The sequence below is a fragment of the Pagrus pagrus genome (assembly GCF_965226575.1).
Source record: "Pagrus pagrus genome assembly, chromosome: 2".
Lineage (NCBI taxonomy): Eukaryota > Metazoa > Chordata > Actinopteri > Spariformes > Sparidae > Pagrus > Pagrus pagrus.
This window is the reverse complement of record NC_140186.1, coordinates 21,501,604-21,517,256: the sequence shown is the minus strand read 5'-3', so window position 1 is coordinate 21,517,256 and position 15,653 is coordinate 21,501,604. Positions and strand designations below refer to the sequence as shown.

The following is a 15,653-nucleotide window of genomic DNA, read 5'->3' as shown; positions in this document are numbered from 1 at the left end:
GTTCCTTTCACTGATCTTCAACATCTTCTAGGAGAGGCAAGCATTTGCAGGCTTCTGCTGCAATTAAGCGCAAAAACCACACGCAGACTTTCTTTCTTTACATAACGCAAACATAAAACATTCATCCAGCTTCTTTAATACACCCCGGCTAAGTCATTATTCACAAAGATACTAATGTGCATCAAACTGTTATGATAAAGCATCTGTTTTACTTAAGGGCATAGCAGTCGCATAAGAAAAAACATATATATGACCTGGCTCTAGTTGTTTAATAACAAGAGAAGTTATGCTGTGTGTGTGTGCGTGTGTGTGTGGAGGCAGAATAATAGAGAAAGCAGTGGACTGAAACACATAAAGGTGTTAAAGAGGCTCACACACCAGCTGGTATCACAGTAAACATACTGCAGGGCTTTTTCTCATCACATGGCAGCTATGCATTGTCTGTAAACACGTGAAGAGACGACACCTGGAAGGATTTCCTGATGCATAATTTCATATGTAACTCCAGTGTTTGTGATTCACTTATTTGACTTTCAAGATCAGGAGAGCAAGGACTGCAAACTTCGTAAAACGGCCCCAATAAACCACAGTGTGTTGTAAAACCTTACAAGTCTCTCACATCACTCTCAGCCACCATTTAGGACACTGGCTGCCTGCCAAAAAGGAATAATTATGGGCCCTCATTTGAGAAAACATCACTAAGATGGATGAAAGCTATCAAGTTAAGAGTCTGAGGAAATGTATAGTGGCTGGAGTTTTGTGCCTAACAAGATGGAGGAGAGTCCAAAATGGAGGAGAGATCAAGGTTGGAGGAAATAAGTGGAAAACCTGTCAATGATCAATACAATACTGGGGACCAGTTTTATCATTTTTTTGCACATTATCTATTCCTGGAATGAGCATACAATTTCTAAATTCTGTCTGGGCAGTAGAAAAGCAAAGGTGCTACTGTATAAGAAAAAATAACAACATACCTGACATTATAATCTATGCTATAGGGAAGCACTGCAATTGTTACATCTGCAGCTTGTGTGTCATGAAAATAATACATCTGTTTGCTTGAGCTGAAACACTTTTTGTTGTGACAGGCATTTAGTAAGCTAACAATTGGCCTAAGCACCTTATAACTCAGTAAAGCCCTTAAATGGACTCCCAAAGCCCCAGGTGTGCTCTCAGCCTCACTCAGCTGAAGTGTATGAGCGATCTTGCAGTGTCAGTCAAGCCTTAGACAGGACCTGCTGCTGATGCTTCTCAGTCCAAGTAAACCCTGATGACTCCTGACAGCAGTGAGTGCTACACTATTGTCTCCCATCACTAACACCCCCCTGCCGAGCACCAGGACTCCAGCTCAGCCATCCAACTGATGAAGGAACCTGGAACATACACACAAAATCGACCCATCGCCCCCACACAAGCTCACACCTCTGCGCATGCACAGGAAAACACACTCTTTCATGCCCCCATATATCAGTGTATATAATCGTATTAATGCATATGAACACCCACGCTATGAAAACTGGTCTGATAGGCTTATGTCTCACAGGCACAACATGTTGTTTTGTCTACACGCTAGACATAATACTCCTGTGAGTGGCAATACACACATGAGCACACAGCCTGCGAATACAAGTGTCGGAATCAAGGGGAGGCTCAGCTCTCTTAGTCTAACTTGTGTGTGTCACAAAAAGTAAAAAAGTTGAGGATATTTCTGCCAGTGGTTGATATACAGCATTGTAGCTAAACCAAACACAACAATTCTTAGTTTCAGGTTTGGGCTGTCACAGTATCAGATTGTCACTACACGATTATTAACGATAATGATATTATCACGATATCCACCCGAACTGTGGGTCGAGTCGCTCTCTGTCGTCTCCGATGACACGATTTTGTGTGGCAGTAGTTAACTAGCAAGTCACTCCGTGCATTTCTGTCACCTGCTGTGACAATGTGAGAATGGAACATAAGGGAAATGGTATTAGAGGTGCTGGATTGTTTACACAGTATTACCAGTTGCGTGTAATTAACAAAATCTAAATATTTCATTTTTAAATATCACAATTATCGTCAGTAGCGGTATATCATGACACTTCTAGACGATAATACAGTAATGAAAACATACTTATAAATATTATATTCCCATTTCTGCCAATAAATCCCCCTGAATCCTACACACTGAACCTTTAAGTGTGAATCGTTGAAATTACTCAACCTGCTATTCCACCAAACCATGTAATAGACCCGTTTGTTAGCAATAACAAACACTTTCAAATTAAAGGCACCAAAACTACTTGGTGAGGTTTAGGAAATTGTCATGGTTTGGGTAAAATAACTATTTCCTTATGACTATTGGACTTTATGTTTATGATGATCAGTCACATATGATTCAAGCCCTGGTCTCTTGATGAAAGTCTTGTGACTGATATACAGCACCTGGCTGCTACCTTCATACTTGTGTGTACTTTTTTAACACCATGACACATGCTTTCGTCTAATGGATTGGTGGGTGTATTACATGCTTTCGCTTCAGACTGGGCTGATTTTAGTTTAAATTTTTTTTTGTGCTTAATTTTGAGAGAGAAAAACCTGACAGTGATGTGTGCACTGTAACACCAGGTGATGGCCACTGAGGCACCTCTCAAAACAGATCAACATGCATCTTATCTGAGTTGAGAGGAAACCCACAATCTGCACCACAGTGTAGCAGAGGTAAACCACAATACAGTACATTTAATACAACAAAAAAACCCACTCCCTTGCAGACGTATGGACCTTATTTTTCTTTTTTTATTTGCATTATCATACATTAGGTACAAATGACACAATCAATTACAAGGTAAGTAGCTCAGACTCGTTTTAAAGGTTTCAGGCTGACAAGGGAGAAAACATACACCATTTGCAAAATACAATATATTCTTTCTTTTACAGTCTATGTAGATATCTACTGTAACTCATTTATGTACAAGGACAGGGCTGCTGAGATTATAAATGAAGAAAGAGAGGCGAGTTAGAGACCATGTTACTGTGTGAGTTAAGGAATAAGGCATTCCTGCACATTACTAATCCGGTGCTCTGTACGGTCAAAAAGATGGCAGCTCACTTCAGCACTCTCATTTTTACAGCGAACAGGACACGGCGGAGAGTAATGACTAACTACAACGAAGAAAGACGTTAAACAGGACTCATCTAAAGCAAACAAGAAGTAAGGAGTGTTGTCAGAAATCATAACAGACCTCTCTCTCTCTCTCTAAAAACCTTACATTTAAGATGAAATCTTTAAGTTCCTTCATTATTTTCTGGCCTTCTTAATCGAAAAAATTAAAAACGAAAAGTTGAGGACAACAAATCGAATGTAAACAAAGCAAAAGACCAAATACAATTTTGCCTAATTCCTCTCCGTGGGTGCATTGGGGGGGAACCAGTTGAGAGGGAGAAAGGGTGGAATTGATGCCGACCGTGTTGAGTGAGCCGCACGAGAAAAACCAACTGCTGTCCTGACCTGATGGGATTTAAAGGATAGAGGGAGGAGGACACTGTCGATAAGATGATGGATTGACTCGGCCCAGGCACTGAGGAAGGAGGAACAGGTGAAGTGACGGAGAGTGTGCGAGAGATGACGAGGGAGGGATGGTTCAATGTGACCAGGCACAGGGGTTTGACCTTCCAACTAGCCATCATCATCTATCCTTTCATTCATTCAACATTACCCCATCAATCACCCGTTCACTTTTCCTTCACCCCCCCCCCCCAGTATCATCCTTTGATATCGTCAATACAGATATTAATTAGCTCACTTCATCATTCAGTCATTAATAGGCACAGGGAGGTTAAGGTAAAGCAGGCAGACACAGGAGGATGAGTCAAGTTGTAGTTCTATGACTACCAGGGTCAACAAAATGTGCTTAAAATTCTGATTTACAGACTTTTACTTACATTCAATCATTTGCAAGATAAAAGGAAGAAGAGAACTACTTTGACAATTGATTAAAAATACAGAGGCGGAGAAAAGTGGAGTCAAAATGGAGTAGAGAGTTCAGATCAGAGAACAATGAGGATGTACATTATATCTGTTCAAGTTGGGAAAGGCACGCACGGGGAGAGTAAGTAATTTTTTTTTTCATGCCCACACTGACTGTGACATTTTGGAAACATTTCTAAGAAGAAAGCAGATTGGGAAGCAAGTCAGCAGAGATTCTATTAAAGGGATGGACCTAGACCATTAAGTCAGCAAATACAGAGGTGCAAGTTAGGCTCAGACCAGGGCAAGACTGTTGCTGAGTAAACTCCGAGTATGTACAAGGAATATTTTCTCTCACTTCTGTGAAATTCCCTGGATGTTAAATCAAAACGCTCAACAAGCTGAATGAGACAACTGTGCCCGCGGCTAGACAGGCAGGAACATCCAGTACCGGCGTATGTCGAGTCGTCTATCAAACTGACTGGCATTGTGAAGTGTACTGACACATTGTGTACTGGTATACTCATGGCAGCATGCTACTGTATATGTTATGCGGCGTGAACAGCAGGTGTGGCTTTAGGCAGCTGCCACAGAGTCATCCATGTGACTAAAGCTAGTGCAACGCTGCTATTGTCGGGTTCTGGCGCTTTCCAGGTTTGGCACATGCAAAAGGTTACATACTTTAGGAAACGCGGCAGGAGAGCACGACTTCAATAAAAAACATGGAGAAAATATTATGTCGTTAATAATTCCTATGTATATCAGTCAGATATGAGTTTTCCTACGTGATTTATCCTCTGAAACATTCCTGAATTTCTTGAGCAGAAGCTGGAGAAATAAAACTAACAACACTGACAACAGCAAAAGCAAAAAAGAAGGACAACAAATGACAACAACATAACATTAAGATTAAAACATAAACTCCATTCATGAGACACTAGAGAGCGAGTGGTCCCACTGGTCCAGCAACGCACCACAAATCTGGGTTCAGTGTTTCACATCGCCATAAACAGGTAAAGGCAAAAGGAACCACTGGGCATAATGTACATATATCAAGCAAGAGCACTGATCTACAACCAGGGACTATGCCTCAGGAAAGTCTTACAAAAAGTAGATTTAGTATTAGCATCTATTCAAATGTAGAAGCTGTGGTAAATGTCTCTTCTATGTTCTTTAGATCTGCATTCTTTCTCTAGTTTACAAATGTGCCGAAGCATTCAGACGGCTTCAAGACTGTGTCGATGATTTGTGTGTTGGTTGAGTTACAAAACCCTGCAGTCACCTCTTAAAGAGTCAAGCTGGTCTAAGATCAGCACTCTTAAGGTACTGGACTGTGGTGTGTAATGGACACCTTGAATGGTGATGTGCTTACAGTGATACTCCACCCTAAATCTATCATTTGAATGTCAGACATTCACATCCAATAGGCTTGACCAGAGCTACAAACAAGCTGAATGTGGGTTGCTTGTGAGGACTGAGACGGAAACAGTGTATTTTAGAAAATATATTCAAGTTTGAAATAAATAAAGCATGAGTGGTTTGAGAAATCTTGATTTTTTTTCCCCCCTAAAGTGAAAAGCTGTGATCAATGTGAATTTAAGGATGCAACACATAAGATTGGGCCACCTCTCAAATTCATACTCCAAGCAAGTAGGGGGCAGCATATCACCAGAGTAACAGCTAACTGCTGCTACCTGTAGATGCTGTTACCTAGTTAGCTTAGTTAGCCATGTAGCTAGCCTTCAGAACTGGGGGTTCAGAGTGGTATTTTGAATGAGAACGGGCCGGAGCTAGCTGGTTAGATGCTTATGTTGATCATTTTTGTTTGTGTAGTTTGCTGTTTTATTCATAATGTTTTAAACAAAAATTCTTACCCTTAATATAACCATGGCTGTTATTACTCTAAAAGGACAAAACTGGTAAAAACTAGAAGACTACACGGGGTAAATCATACCTCTAAAGTTAGATTTAGAGCAGAGTATCACTTTTAGGTTGGAGCTCTTTCTTGTTTCATACTTAGTAGCATGCAGCATATAGCGGATCACGTGCATGAATGATGCCTAACAACAGCATGCACATACACAAGGACAGTCAACAGTCAGACACGCATCCAATCAACGTACAATTTGTACTCAAAATCATTGAATATGACTAAAGAAAAGGAAAAAAAAAAGATTTGATAAATCTGCAAAAACAAGTAGAACAGATATATTTCACAACTTGCTAAATCTGGACTCTATTAAAGATGTCCAGCTGTTACAAAGTTGATCTGTACTGGGTTACTTTCTTAGTTGTTTTTACACATACAAATATTGGTTTATATAATTAATGTAATAAAAGCACATTCAGGTGTTGGTATAAAAACTGTAACTTGCTATACTCTTTTTAAATAACTCATGATTATTTACAAAGGAGTTATGCGCTGATATTAGAAACACTAAAATAATAATCTGATCTAATGGAAACACATGGATGAGATCACAAAAGAACAGGAGGGTAGAAACTAATCTAATTTTAAAGACATTAAACAATTAATTAAAGAAACAAGAAGGGATGATAATAATGATTGTGTTGACGTACGAGTTTGTTCTCAGGACGACACAACGTTGTCTGTGAAAATGCTCCTTCTGATTGTGTCCAAGAAAACCTAACAGATGTGTTTTACGCTTGAGGGCATGATACTGTATGCAATCTAACATCGTATGGTTAATACACACTGACAGAATGTTATATTCAAAAAAACAAACAACAGTTTGTCAAAATGTCTTTACTATTTCTGTGAAGACATTTATGACCAATTGGAGAGTTATGGGCAAAGCATGGGACAGAGACGGTGGTCAACACTGACTAATCTTAAAACATGACAAACTGTAAACGTTTTGGGTTTGATTTCTATCTTAAGGTAGATATAAGAACGTTCTGCCACTGCCCGCACACTGATTAGCTTTTTCTGTGTGTCCACATAGTGTCCACAAGATTATTGACAGGGGGAAGTAGACAATCTGCAGCTCAAGTTAGGGCTAGAAAATATGTGAATTATTATCTTAAAAGGTAAAACAGTTCAGCTAAGTTAAGTTTTGACAAAGTGGAACCAACCCTGACTCACGCTCGTGTCTATGTGTCTCACATATTTGCGTTTGTACAGGCTGCATATTAAGTAATTACAAGTTGTTTCTTGAGTTGATTTGCTACGCACACTGGAAGTTGAGATTGGCAGGAATCAAATTGTACTAAAATAGAATTTTACACCATCACCGTGAAATCAAAGGGGAAGAAAACTGTAAACATGACAGAGGAAACATTGAATCACAAGGTGCTGTTTCAACGCCTGCACCACCTGTCCTTCTTATTTGGCTATGGTGTCTACAAAGCCTCATAGGGTCATCACATGATATTATATTGTATCTATAAAACGTGACCCACAGAGTAGACAATGTTTATCCATCGAGATCTGTGAGCATGAAAGGTCGCACAGACTTATTTTCCTTATTTTAAACCCATGCTTTAGACGCTCCACTGTTGATTTTATCATATACAGGTGTCAATTAATTAATAATTCAATCATATTCTAGATAAATAAATCCTGACACCCTTCTGTCTCTGTGCCTCCACTTATGGTAAACCTTCAATACAAATTGCAGCGGTAAGGAAGGACATCCTTGTCTACAAAAGGAAATTATTTCTTGTGATGGCCTAGGCCCAATCTAATCTAAATAATATATACTGGCAGATATATCGTACAGAACAAATTAGAACCCTAGATTGCTGATTTTGAATAAAACCAATACGTAAAGGTTTAGAGTGGGCCTTGATCGAGTCGTGGTCAGACGTTGGGCTGGCGGTCGGTTTAATTGGGTGGCAGTGAACAGGGAGGTTCTTCAGGGAGGTGTCCCCGTCCTTCTCATACGCTGTTACTGAGCGACGGGTGCACAAACTGCGGGTTGATGAAGGAGAAGCCTGCGAACTCGGCCTGGTCGATGTTGGCGATGACCAGCTCGTCCGGTGGTGTGAGCTGGGGCTGGGTGCGTGTGAAGAACTTGTCAAAGTTCTCTGCTCCTTTGCCACACTGTAGAGAAGAGAGGCAGAAGAAAGGGGAAGTTTAGACATAAGGTATGTTAATAATATGAAGAGTGCAAGCAGACCGACAAGACAGAGCAGACATGAAAAATCTGGAGCACTGGCGGAGGTGTGCGCATGGGAATTCTGCGAAGGCAAGAGCCATTCAGCAGAATTTGTTTTGAACTTCTTGGAAACACAGGACACGCATCATCATCATCATCACCACCATCGTCATCACCATTCATATTACTGAAAAAATAAAAAATCACACTGCGCTGAGCAACTGGACAATGTGCATGGACAGTACAAGAAGCAACATTTGTGAGGTCTCCCACATCAACCTGTGGACTTATTAAAATGCATCTTCCTCCTGCCCCCCTCTGGCCTACATACAAATGAAGAGCATTTCACACCTGATCCCCCACTTTTCCCACTGCTACGTGCAGTAGGAAGTTCATAACATCGGATTACATGCTCTACATCTCATTCACCTGAATCACAGTGCACTCTTCTGAATACCGAAGCAACATTGGCACAGCTGTGAAACAGCTTTGCAGCTTCCAGTAAACACGGCTCAGGATTGATTGTATGAGAGGAAATGGTGTCAGGACCTCTCTGCAAAGTGGCACGCTGTGTTGTTGCTCTGACCCCATAACCTGCTGCCGTGCAGCTCCTTTATCTTGGCTCACATGTGCGTTTCACCCTCAGCTGTCACGGCTAATTATTTTACAGGGGAATGAAACAATTTCTTGAACGAAAACAGCGACAGCATCAGTCGGCTACAAGGTCACAAAGGGGTTAATTAGTGTGTCTGTGAGAGGAAGGCAAGCTGTCAGTGTTTAACAAGAGATATCAGACGTGTTCTCAGGCTTGTGTGATGAGAGGATGATCAAATTAAATCAAAAACATGGAAATATAACATGTCACATGGTGGAATTTTTCAGCAAAGGAAGGTCATGTGCATGTTTGGAGATGTGAGCGTGCATCTCATTTTGTCTCTGCAGTGATTTTCACCCTGACTGAAAAAGTCCTACCTGACACATATGACTATGACACAGTATTAATTAACCATTTAGCAAGTATTACAGTATAAACATTAGTTTTTAACTTTATAAATTGATAAATGGTTTGTAAAGCATTGCATTGTTTGTTAACATTGAAATAGCTAATAACTTAAGTATAATGAACTGTACATTTATTATTTATAAAGGATGGCTATAGAGTGCTGAAGTAATGAGTCCTAAAACCTGGAAATCAGTTCCCTCATCTCAAAGTCAACGGATCTTCTGAATGGGTTTTTGGTTAAATGCCTAAAATAAGGTCTGTGGTTATCACGGGCTGAAGATATGTACACATTTGTAGTTAGATGCTTAGTGTTGGTGACGTTTAAGTCATGTGACCACAGTGTAGTCTGCTTTTAACATCTAGTGATTTCATTTACACTTTGAAAATCACAATAGTGGTGTTCATCTGTGAACAAAACATGTTAGTATTGTAAACAGTGTTTGTCACAGAGATTATTTTCTGCAATAATCCAATTCAAAAGTCCCATAGACTTTTTCTCCAGAGATCCAGGGCGATGCTAGTTTCCAGGTTAGCCTACAAAAATAAATCATTCCTGCAGCACCCTTCCATAAAGTGATACCACTTTTTGCAGGAGAAGTGTTACCATTTCATACAGCACATGGGTTTTCTTATGCTTGAGTTGCATTGTTTATATTGTGGATTCTATGGATCACACTTCATTGTGTGTTTCTTTGAAGGATAAAGTGAAGGGTGTAGAGGTCACGTGCAAGAGCTAAAGGACATATTGCAAGGCTCAGACATCTAGCATGCTATGTTAATTGTTTTACCAAGCGGTGCACACATTTCAAGATTCCTTCACCAGTGTCTGTAACATTTCCAGGCAATGGCAACGAGACCAGAGATCATGGAAACCAGCCGTTTTATCTCCTTCCAAGCTAATCTAATTTATGGTGCTGCATATTTGCTTGCAGTGATTTTTTGCGCCTGCCACTTAAAGCTATCTGTATCCTCTTAGGATTAGCTTTTGTGGAAAATCTGCTCAGGAGTGTTTTCTCTGACACAGTTTGCATTAATACTCCTACCATTCTATTAAAAGAGAAGAAACGAGACGATTTCATTTGGCGTGACTGAGACTAGCCCCAACCACACCCAGTTATAGGATATCATAAAAATACTTAGTAGAACTAGTTTTAGCCACATATTGACCAAAAATCAGTCAACCTAGCCTTTGCGCTCTTTCTTGTGAACCTCTAAGTTAGATCCTGTGTTTACATAATGTGGCATCAACATAAAAAGGCTGTAATTTATCACCGAGATATGGTTTGTTAAGTCAGTGACGCTCCGACTGAAGGTCTAGCTTTGTTCGATCTTTGATGTAACTCTTCTGTCTTCACTGGAGGACACAACAAGAGAAACGAGACAGAGAGCGAACAAGAGAAAGAACGAGCGAGTAAGAGAGGCAGAGGGCTGCACATAACATCCTTCTCTATCCTCATCAGTCAGTCCACCTACACACTGAGCTCACCTACAAGGATACAAGCATTCGCAAACACACACACAGGCATAAACCTGAAGACACACACACACACACACTGTATGCAAGAACATAGTGTACCACATGATAAGCCTTAATGTTCTCTTGGTGGCAACCGTTCTGCAGCTGCAACTGATTCTGTGAAGAAGACAGAGAGGACGATCGCAACCGCAGCGTTTTTGGCAATATTCTCATCAGAGTAAACATAGGTGCATTGAATTAAAGGGTAAGGCAATATTTCAAAAAAACATCCCATCACAGTTTCAGGTACTATCCAGATGAGCCATCGCAAAGGTACAACACAAAAGTACGAGGGACACTCAATGATTAGCTCCTTCTGTCCAGTCACTGTTGCCTGATGTCTAGTCCAGAAACCAGAGAAAATGATTTAGTTTCCAGTTTTGAAGGATTCAGAGGATGTGGATACACTTCCTTAGTCAAAACCTTTAAAAGAATCTTGCCAAAATAAGTTAGATAATCACGTGGGATGTGTCTTGTTGAACCAATGTGACTGACTGTGTTATTTTTGAAGTAATTTTAAAATGTAGCTGACGTTTGCTCAGAGATAAGACGGCAGATGGAAAAATATCAAACTTTTTCAGCCGCGTAGAAGCATTCCTAACTTTGTTTTGTACTCTTCAACAGGGCTGCAAGCAAAGCCTTTTTGGCATCTTACTGACTTCTGCTTCACCCAACTTGTTTACTTCTTATTAACAACCCAGCGCACAGAAATCTCTCTCTCACATCACAACACCCGACCCTTTTCTGCATGATAAGTCCTACAGTATAACTACAGACCGATCGCCAGTGATTGCACTTGACCCCTGTGATAGAGAATACAGGGCAGTTTTAATCAAGTTCACTTCCCTCCAGAAACTGCCACTACCACTGATCCACAGCTTAAGATGATTTGTTTTGGAAGAACGTGTGAAAATGAGGACATCTTCATACACATCACTTCTTCTTTATTTTTCAATCACTTCCAGTCAGTCTCAATTGTTTGTATTTGACTCTGAAACCGACTGTGACCTGGCTTTGAGACTGTTGACTAACTTGTGACTAACTGGCCGTATCCACTGCTGCCCTACATTCACAGGCAAGACATCATCATATGGAAGTGCGTGTGTGTGTGTGTGTGTGTGTGTGTGTGTGTGTGATTTTACGTGTGCATCTGTGTGTACCCATCAGCCTTTGTGTGTTTAGGAATGTCAGTCTGTGTTTGTCAAGGAAACACACTGAGGTATAAGGTACAGTCATTTCTATTTTTATTTTCTTCTTCTTCAGCGAGCAGATGTCACGTGATTAACAGAAGTGAACACAACAGAACATTAAAAACGTCGAGACGCAGACGTTTCTAAGGTTTGTGTGTGTTTGTCTGTTTTTTTTTTGTCCCCCCATGACTTTTGTCACTGACAGTTGACATTCCCTCCAAGCCACTACCACCCTGCCAGAGTGGATAGAAGGCAGGACACACACTTCAAGATAGATGAATGTGGGCTTTAGTGTGAATGTGTGTGTTGTCTCTAAATGCACTCTCCCTTTCCCACACAGCAGATACCTGATGGGTAATCGCCAGCGTCCCTCAACTGCTGTCTCTCTGTACACTTGTCTTCTTCTATCCATCACTGACCATCCGTTGCTCAAGTGAAGCAACACATTTTTCACTCTGAACTCCGCCGACAATTTCCAGCACCAAGATGTCGCTCTCTCCGGATCACCAAACAGTCACTCCTTGTGACACTGGGCCTCTGCTCTCAAGCGATAGTGTGCACGCAACAGAATATGTGGGATGAAGCTCCGGCTGGCAAACTGACGGCTTGGAGTCTTTGGAATAAATCTCACATACACGCTTCATTTATTCCGGTTGGTATCTTTTTCTTTTTTTTTTAAAGAGAGGATGTGGGGCAGCGGTTAGCGTGCTGTGTTCAATTCTCACGCCACTGAGTGCTGGGAGGTTTTTTTTTTTGTGAGAGTGTCACAGTGAAGGAGACAAGAAACTGTATCTTATGGGCTGCTCTCATAAGATAAATGTCGCTCGAAAGATTAGCTCAACAAGAACAAAGGAAGAAAATGAGGTTATGAACCATGGAAAAATCTGCAGCGCTGCTTTCACGACATTTCCACAAACATGGAAAAGCGCGGGGCTGGTCTCACATCTCCTCTGTCTCATTGTGTGATTCAGCCAACCCTTATGAGCCATTATGCTTGTTGATACATCGTCCCATACACAATGACAAAGTGTCCTACATGGGTTTTTGACCTACTTTCTCTCATCTTTAATCTCTCTCTCTCTCTCTCTCTCTCTCTCTCTCTGTGCACACATACAGACGTGCACGCCTCTGCACTCAAGCATATTAAAAGAACACTCAGCTACTTAGGATGGTAAATGAGTGCCTGCCTCCATTAGGAGTTGTGCATGAGTCTCGCTCCGTCTCTATTTTTCCCTCCCTCCTTCTCCCTGAAGCCACTGGGAGCTATCTGTTCTTGTCATAATCTGTGAACACTTTGTTTTGTTTTGATGTATTGTTAGCTCAGTCTTTAGCAGTGAGGTTTATTCTTAGTTCGGAATCTGGGGAAGTGAATTTTAATATACAAGAACTGAGTTTCAGTGAATTCCAAGTATGAATCTTTGATTTTCTGTTTCTACTCCATTAAAGGTGCACTATGACCAGGAAGGTGGCTATGTAGAAGGGTCCAGCCAATATAGACAAAGCAAAACTGTATGAAATTGTGTTTATTCAGTTTTTCAGTCATGAAGCTCAATCAGGAAAGTTTTTTTCTTGTCTCTCTTTCTCCCAAAATTTCTTCCCAGAAATACATAGTTCACTGCCGGTTTTCATGTGACAAAATGACAAAGGACAGTTGAATCCATGGGTTACAGAAAGCTAAGGATAAAACCTTACATCACCACTGGTGAACAGATGTACAAATATTGGTTAGTTTTGGTTTAACTAGTGATCGGTCATGATTTTAAAATATTTGCATAGTCGTTAAATTAGAACAATTCAAATTGTTCATGTTTCTGTCTGAAGAAATATATTTTCCAGAGTTGTTTCTCTTGTTTTTACCAGCACCTGGAAATAATGCGATACCACCAGGGTGTCAATCTTCAATACAAAAACCCAAATGTATCCGACTGTGCATCTGGTGATATGAACTATAACTTTTAGGGAAAATGTGATAGAAGTACAAATTCTCTTGACCCCAAATTAGAAAATAAATAATCAAATAGGAAAAACGAAAACATAAACAAACCGAGAATTCTCCCCCTCATGTCCCGTGAGCTAAAAGAGGACAGGCAGACATGCTCAGTCAAGTCGCAACAGTCTGTGCCTCTCATCTTCTTACAGCTACAGTGAGTCACAACTCATCCATATTGCCATCATTTTCTCTGAGTGCATGTTCATGTGTGTGTGTCTGTGTATCCCATCAGGACGTGCGCAGCCCTTTCTCGGACACTGTTCCAAGACTTCTGTGCAGTGACTAAGTCCTCCCACCGTCCCTCCCTTCCTTCATTCACTGCTCCCATTACTATCAATCAGCAGCTTCTCATTTGACCTACTTTCCCATCCTTTGCCTCTGCCTTCAGCTATAAAGACGATGGGCCGTCCACAAGTGGGCGTACAAGCATATAGGCATCAAGTGGGTTGTGAAGAAATTAGCCTGATTTCAGGCCAACGCCGCTCACTGGATGTGGCTGGCATTTAATCATGTGGTTGTTCTGTCACCTGCAGTAGACAGCTGCACAGTGACAGCATCCAGCATTATAAATATGGATCAACACTAACTGAGCCTTCCCTGACACTCATTCTACCACACAGGCTGCGTCCTCCGTGCTGTCTGAAGCCCCGGTCCAATAGATACAGATGGTTTGAATCTCTCAGTCGGGTGCAGCCGGTGTAATGATTGCAATTCCATAGCTGTCACAGGCGGATGAAGTGAGATTGAGCGGGGCGAGGTTCACGAGAAGAAAAGGAAAGAGGAGGAGGAGTGGATTAGAGCGGCCGGGTTAGACCTGGTGAGGGATGAGGGGTGAGTGGAAGGTGCGTAATGATGGCCATTTGGTGGTAATGGACTCAGAAACAGCGCTGTATTACATGGTATAGAGAGACGGATGTGATGGATCGTTACAGAGGAGGTTATGTTGGTTACAGGGAGCATTCAACAATATTGTCTTACTCTCTGTCCACCTCTCTCACCTTTCACCCTTATCTGCATCTCCATCCAGACCCATGCAAGCATGCACTGTGCAAAGGACATGCACGTTTGCATGCATCCACCTCCCTTCAACTTTGGCGTGGACAAATATGCAAGCGCAGAAGCTCTCCTTTCTCTCTGCGATATCGATTACCCACCCCTGCACACAAAGGCGGCGGAAAAGTCACGGAGAAGAGGCGTACATGCAAGGAAATCTTCATCCCCTGCTTTTCTCAATCTCTGTTCACCCTCGCTTTTCTTTTAACCTTCCCACACACACATACATTTACTCACACATACACACACAAAGCACACACAGCGTTTTCAGGACACCCGGCACATCCACGCAGCGGGAGACTACATGGACAAGGAGGTCAGGATTCACCTTAGAAGAGGAACTGGAGCCCTTGAGGGTTGAAACAGAAGAGAACTACAATATTTAAACTGAAGATGTAAGACACACACACACACACACACATGCGCGCACACACACATATAAGACACTAAGTGACCCACTCCATCTCTGTTGCCCTTTGCCTGCTGTTTTTTTTTTTTTTTAAAGAAACACAATCTATATTAACCACATATGAGTCTGTGTGTGTGTGTGTGTGTGTGTGTGTGTGTGTATGGGATGATAGAAAGACACAGGGAGAAAGTGTGTGTGCTTACATGGTCATGTGAAATCTCACGGGATTTCAAAACTACTCCGCAAAATGTGAGCTGTATGAGATATGCATTCATAATAAATGGATGTTACATTAATTATACATACACATGAGAGGCTTTGAAATTACTTATGGCCCATATAGCACATGCTATAAGTGGCCCATGCCCGCAGCTGTGTTTTGACTATACACATGAGTGTCATGTCAAGGGCAGTAT

General features: G+C 41.3%; 1 protein-coding gene across 6 annotated transcripts in view; it reads right to left on the bottom strand.

Moving 5' to 3' along the window:
- Window positions 1–2,766: 2,766 nt before the first annotated feature.
- prkcaa (protein kinase C, alpha, a) overlaps window positions 2,767–15,653 on the bottom strand; it is a 158,456-nt gene continuing 145,569 nt past the window's right edge. For 3 of the 6 annotated variants that reach the window (XM_084343985.1, XM_084343983.1, XM_084343987.1), the window contains 2 exons: window positions 15,157–15,177; window positions 2,767–8,021 (listed from right to left, as the gene is read on the bottom strand). In XM_084343985.1, the coding sequence (XP_084200111.1) occupies window positions 7,857–8,021; window positions 15,157–15,177 (186 nt within the window). In that variant the 3' untranslated portion in view covers window positions 2,767–7,856. The remainder of the gene's footprint in view (window positions 8,022–15,156; window positions 15,178–15,653) is intronic. The other 3 variants (XM_084343986.1, XM_084343984.1, XM_084343988.1) reach the window with 1 other exon arrangement.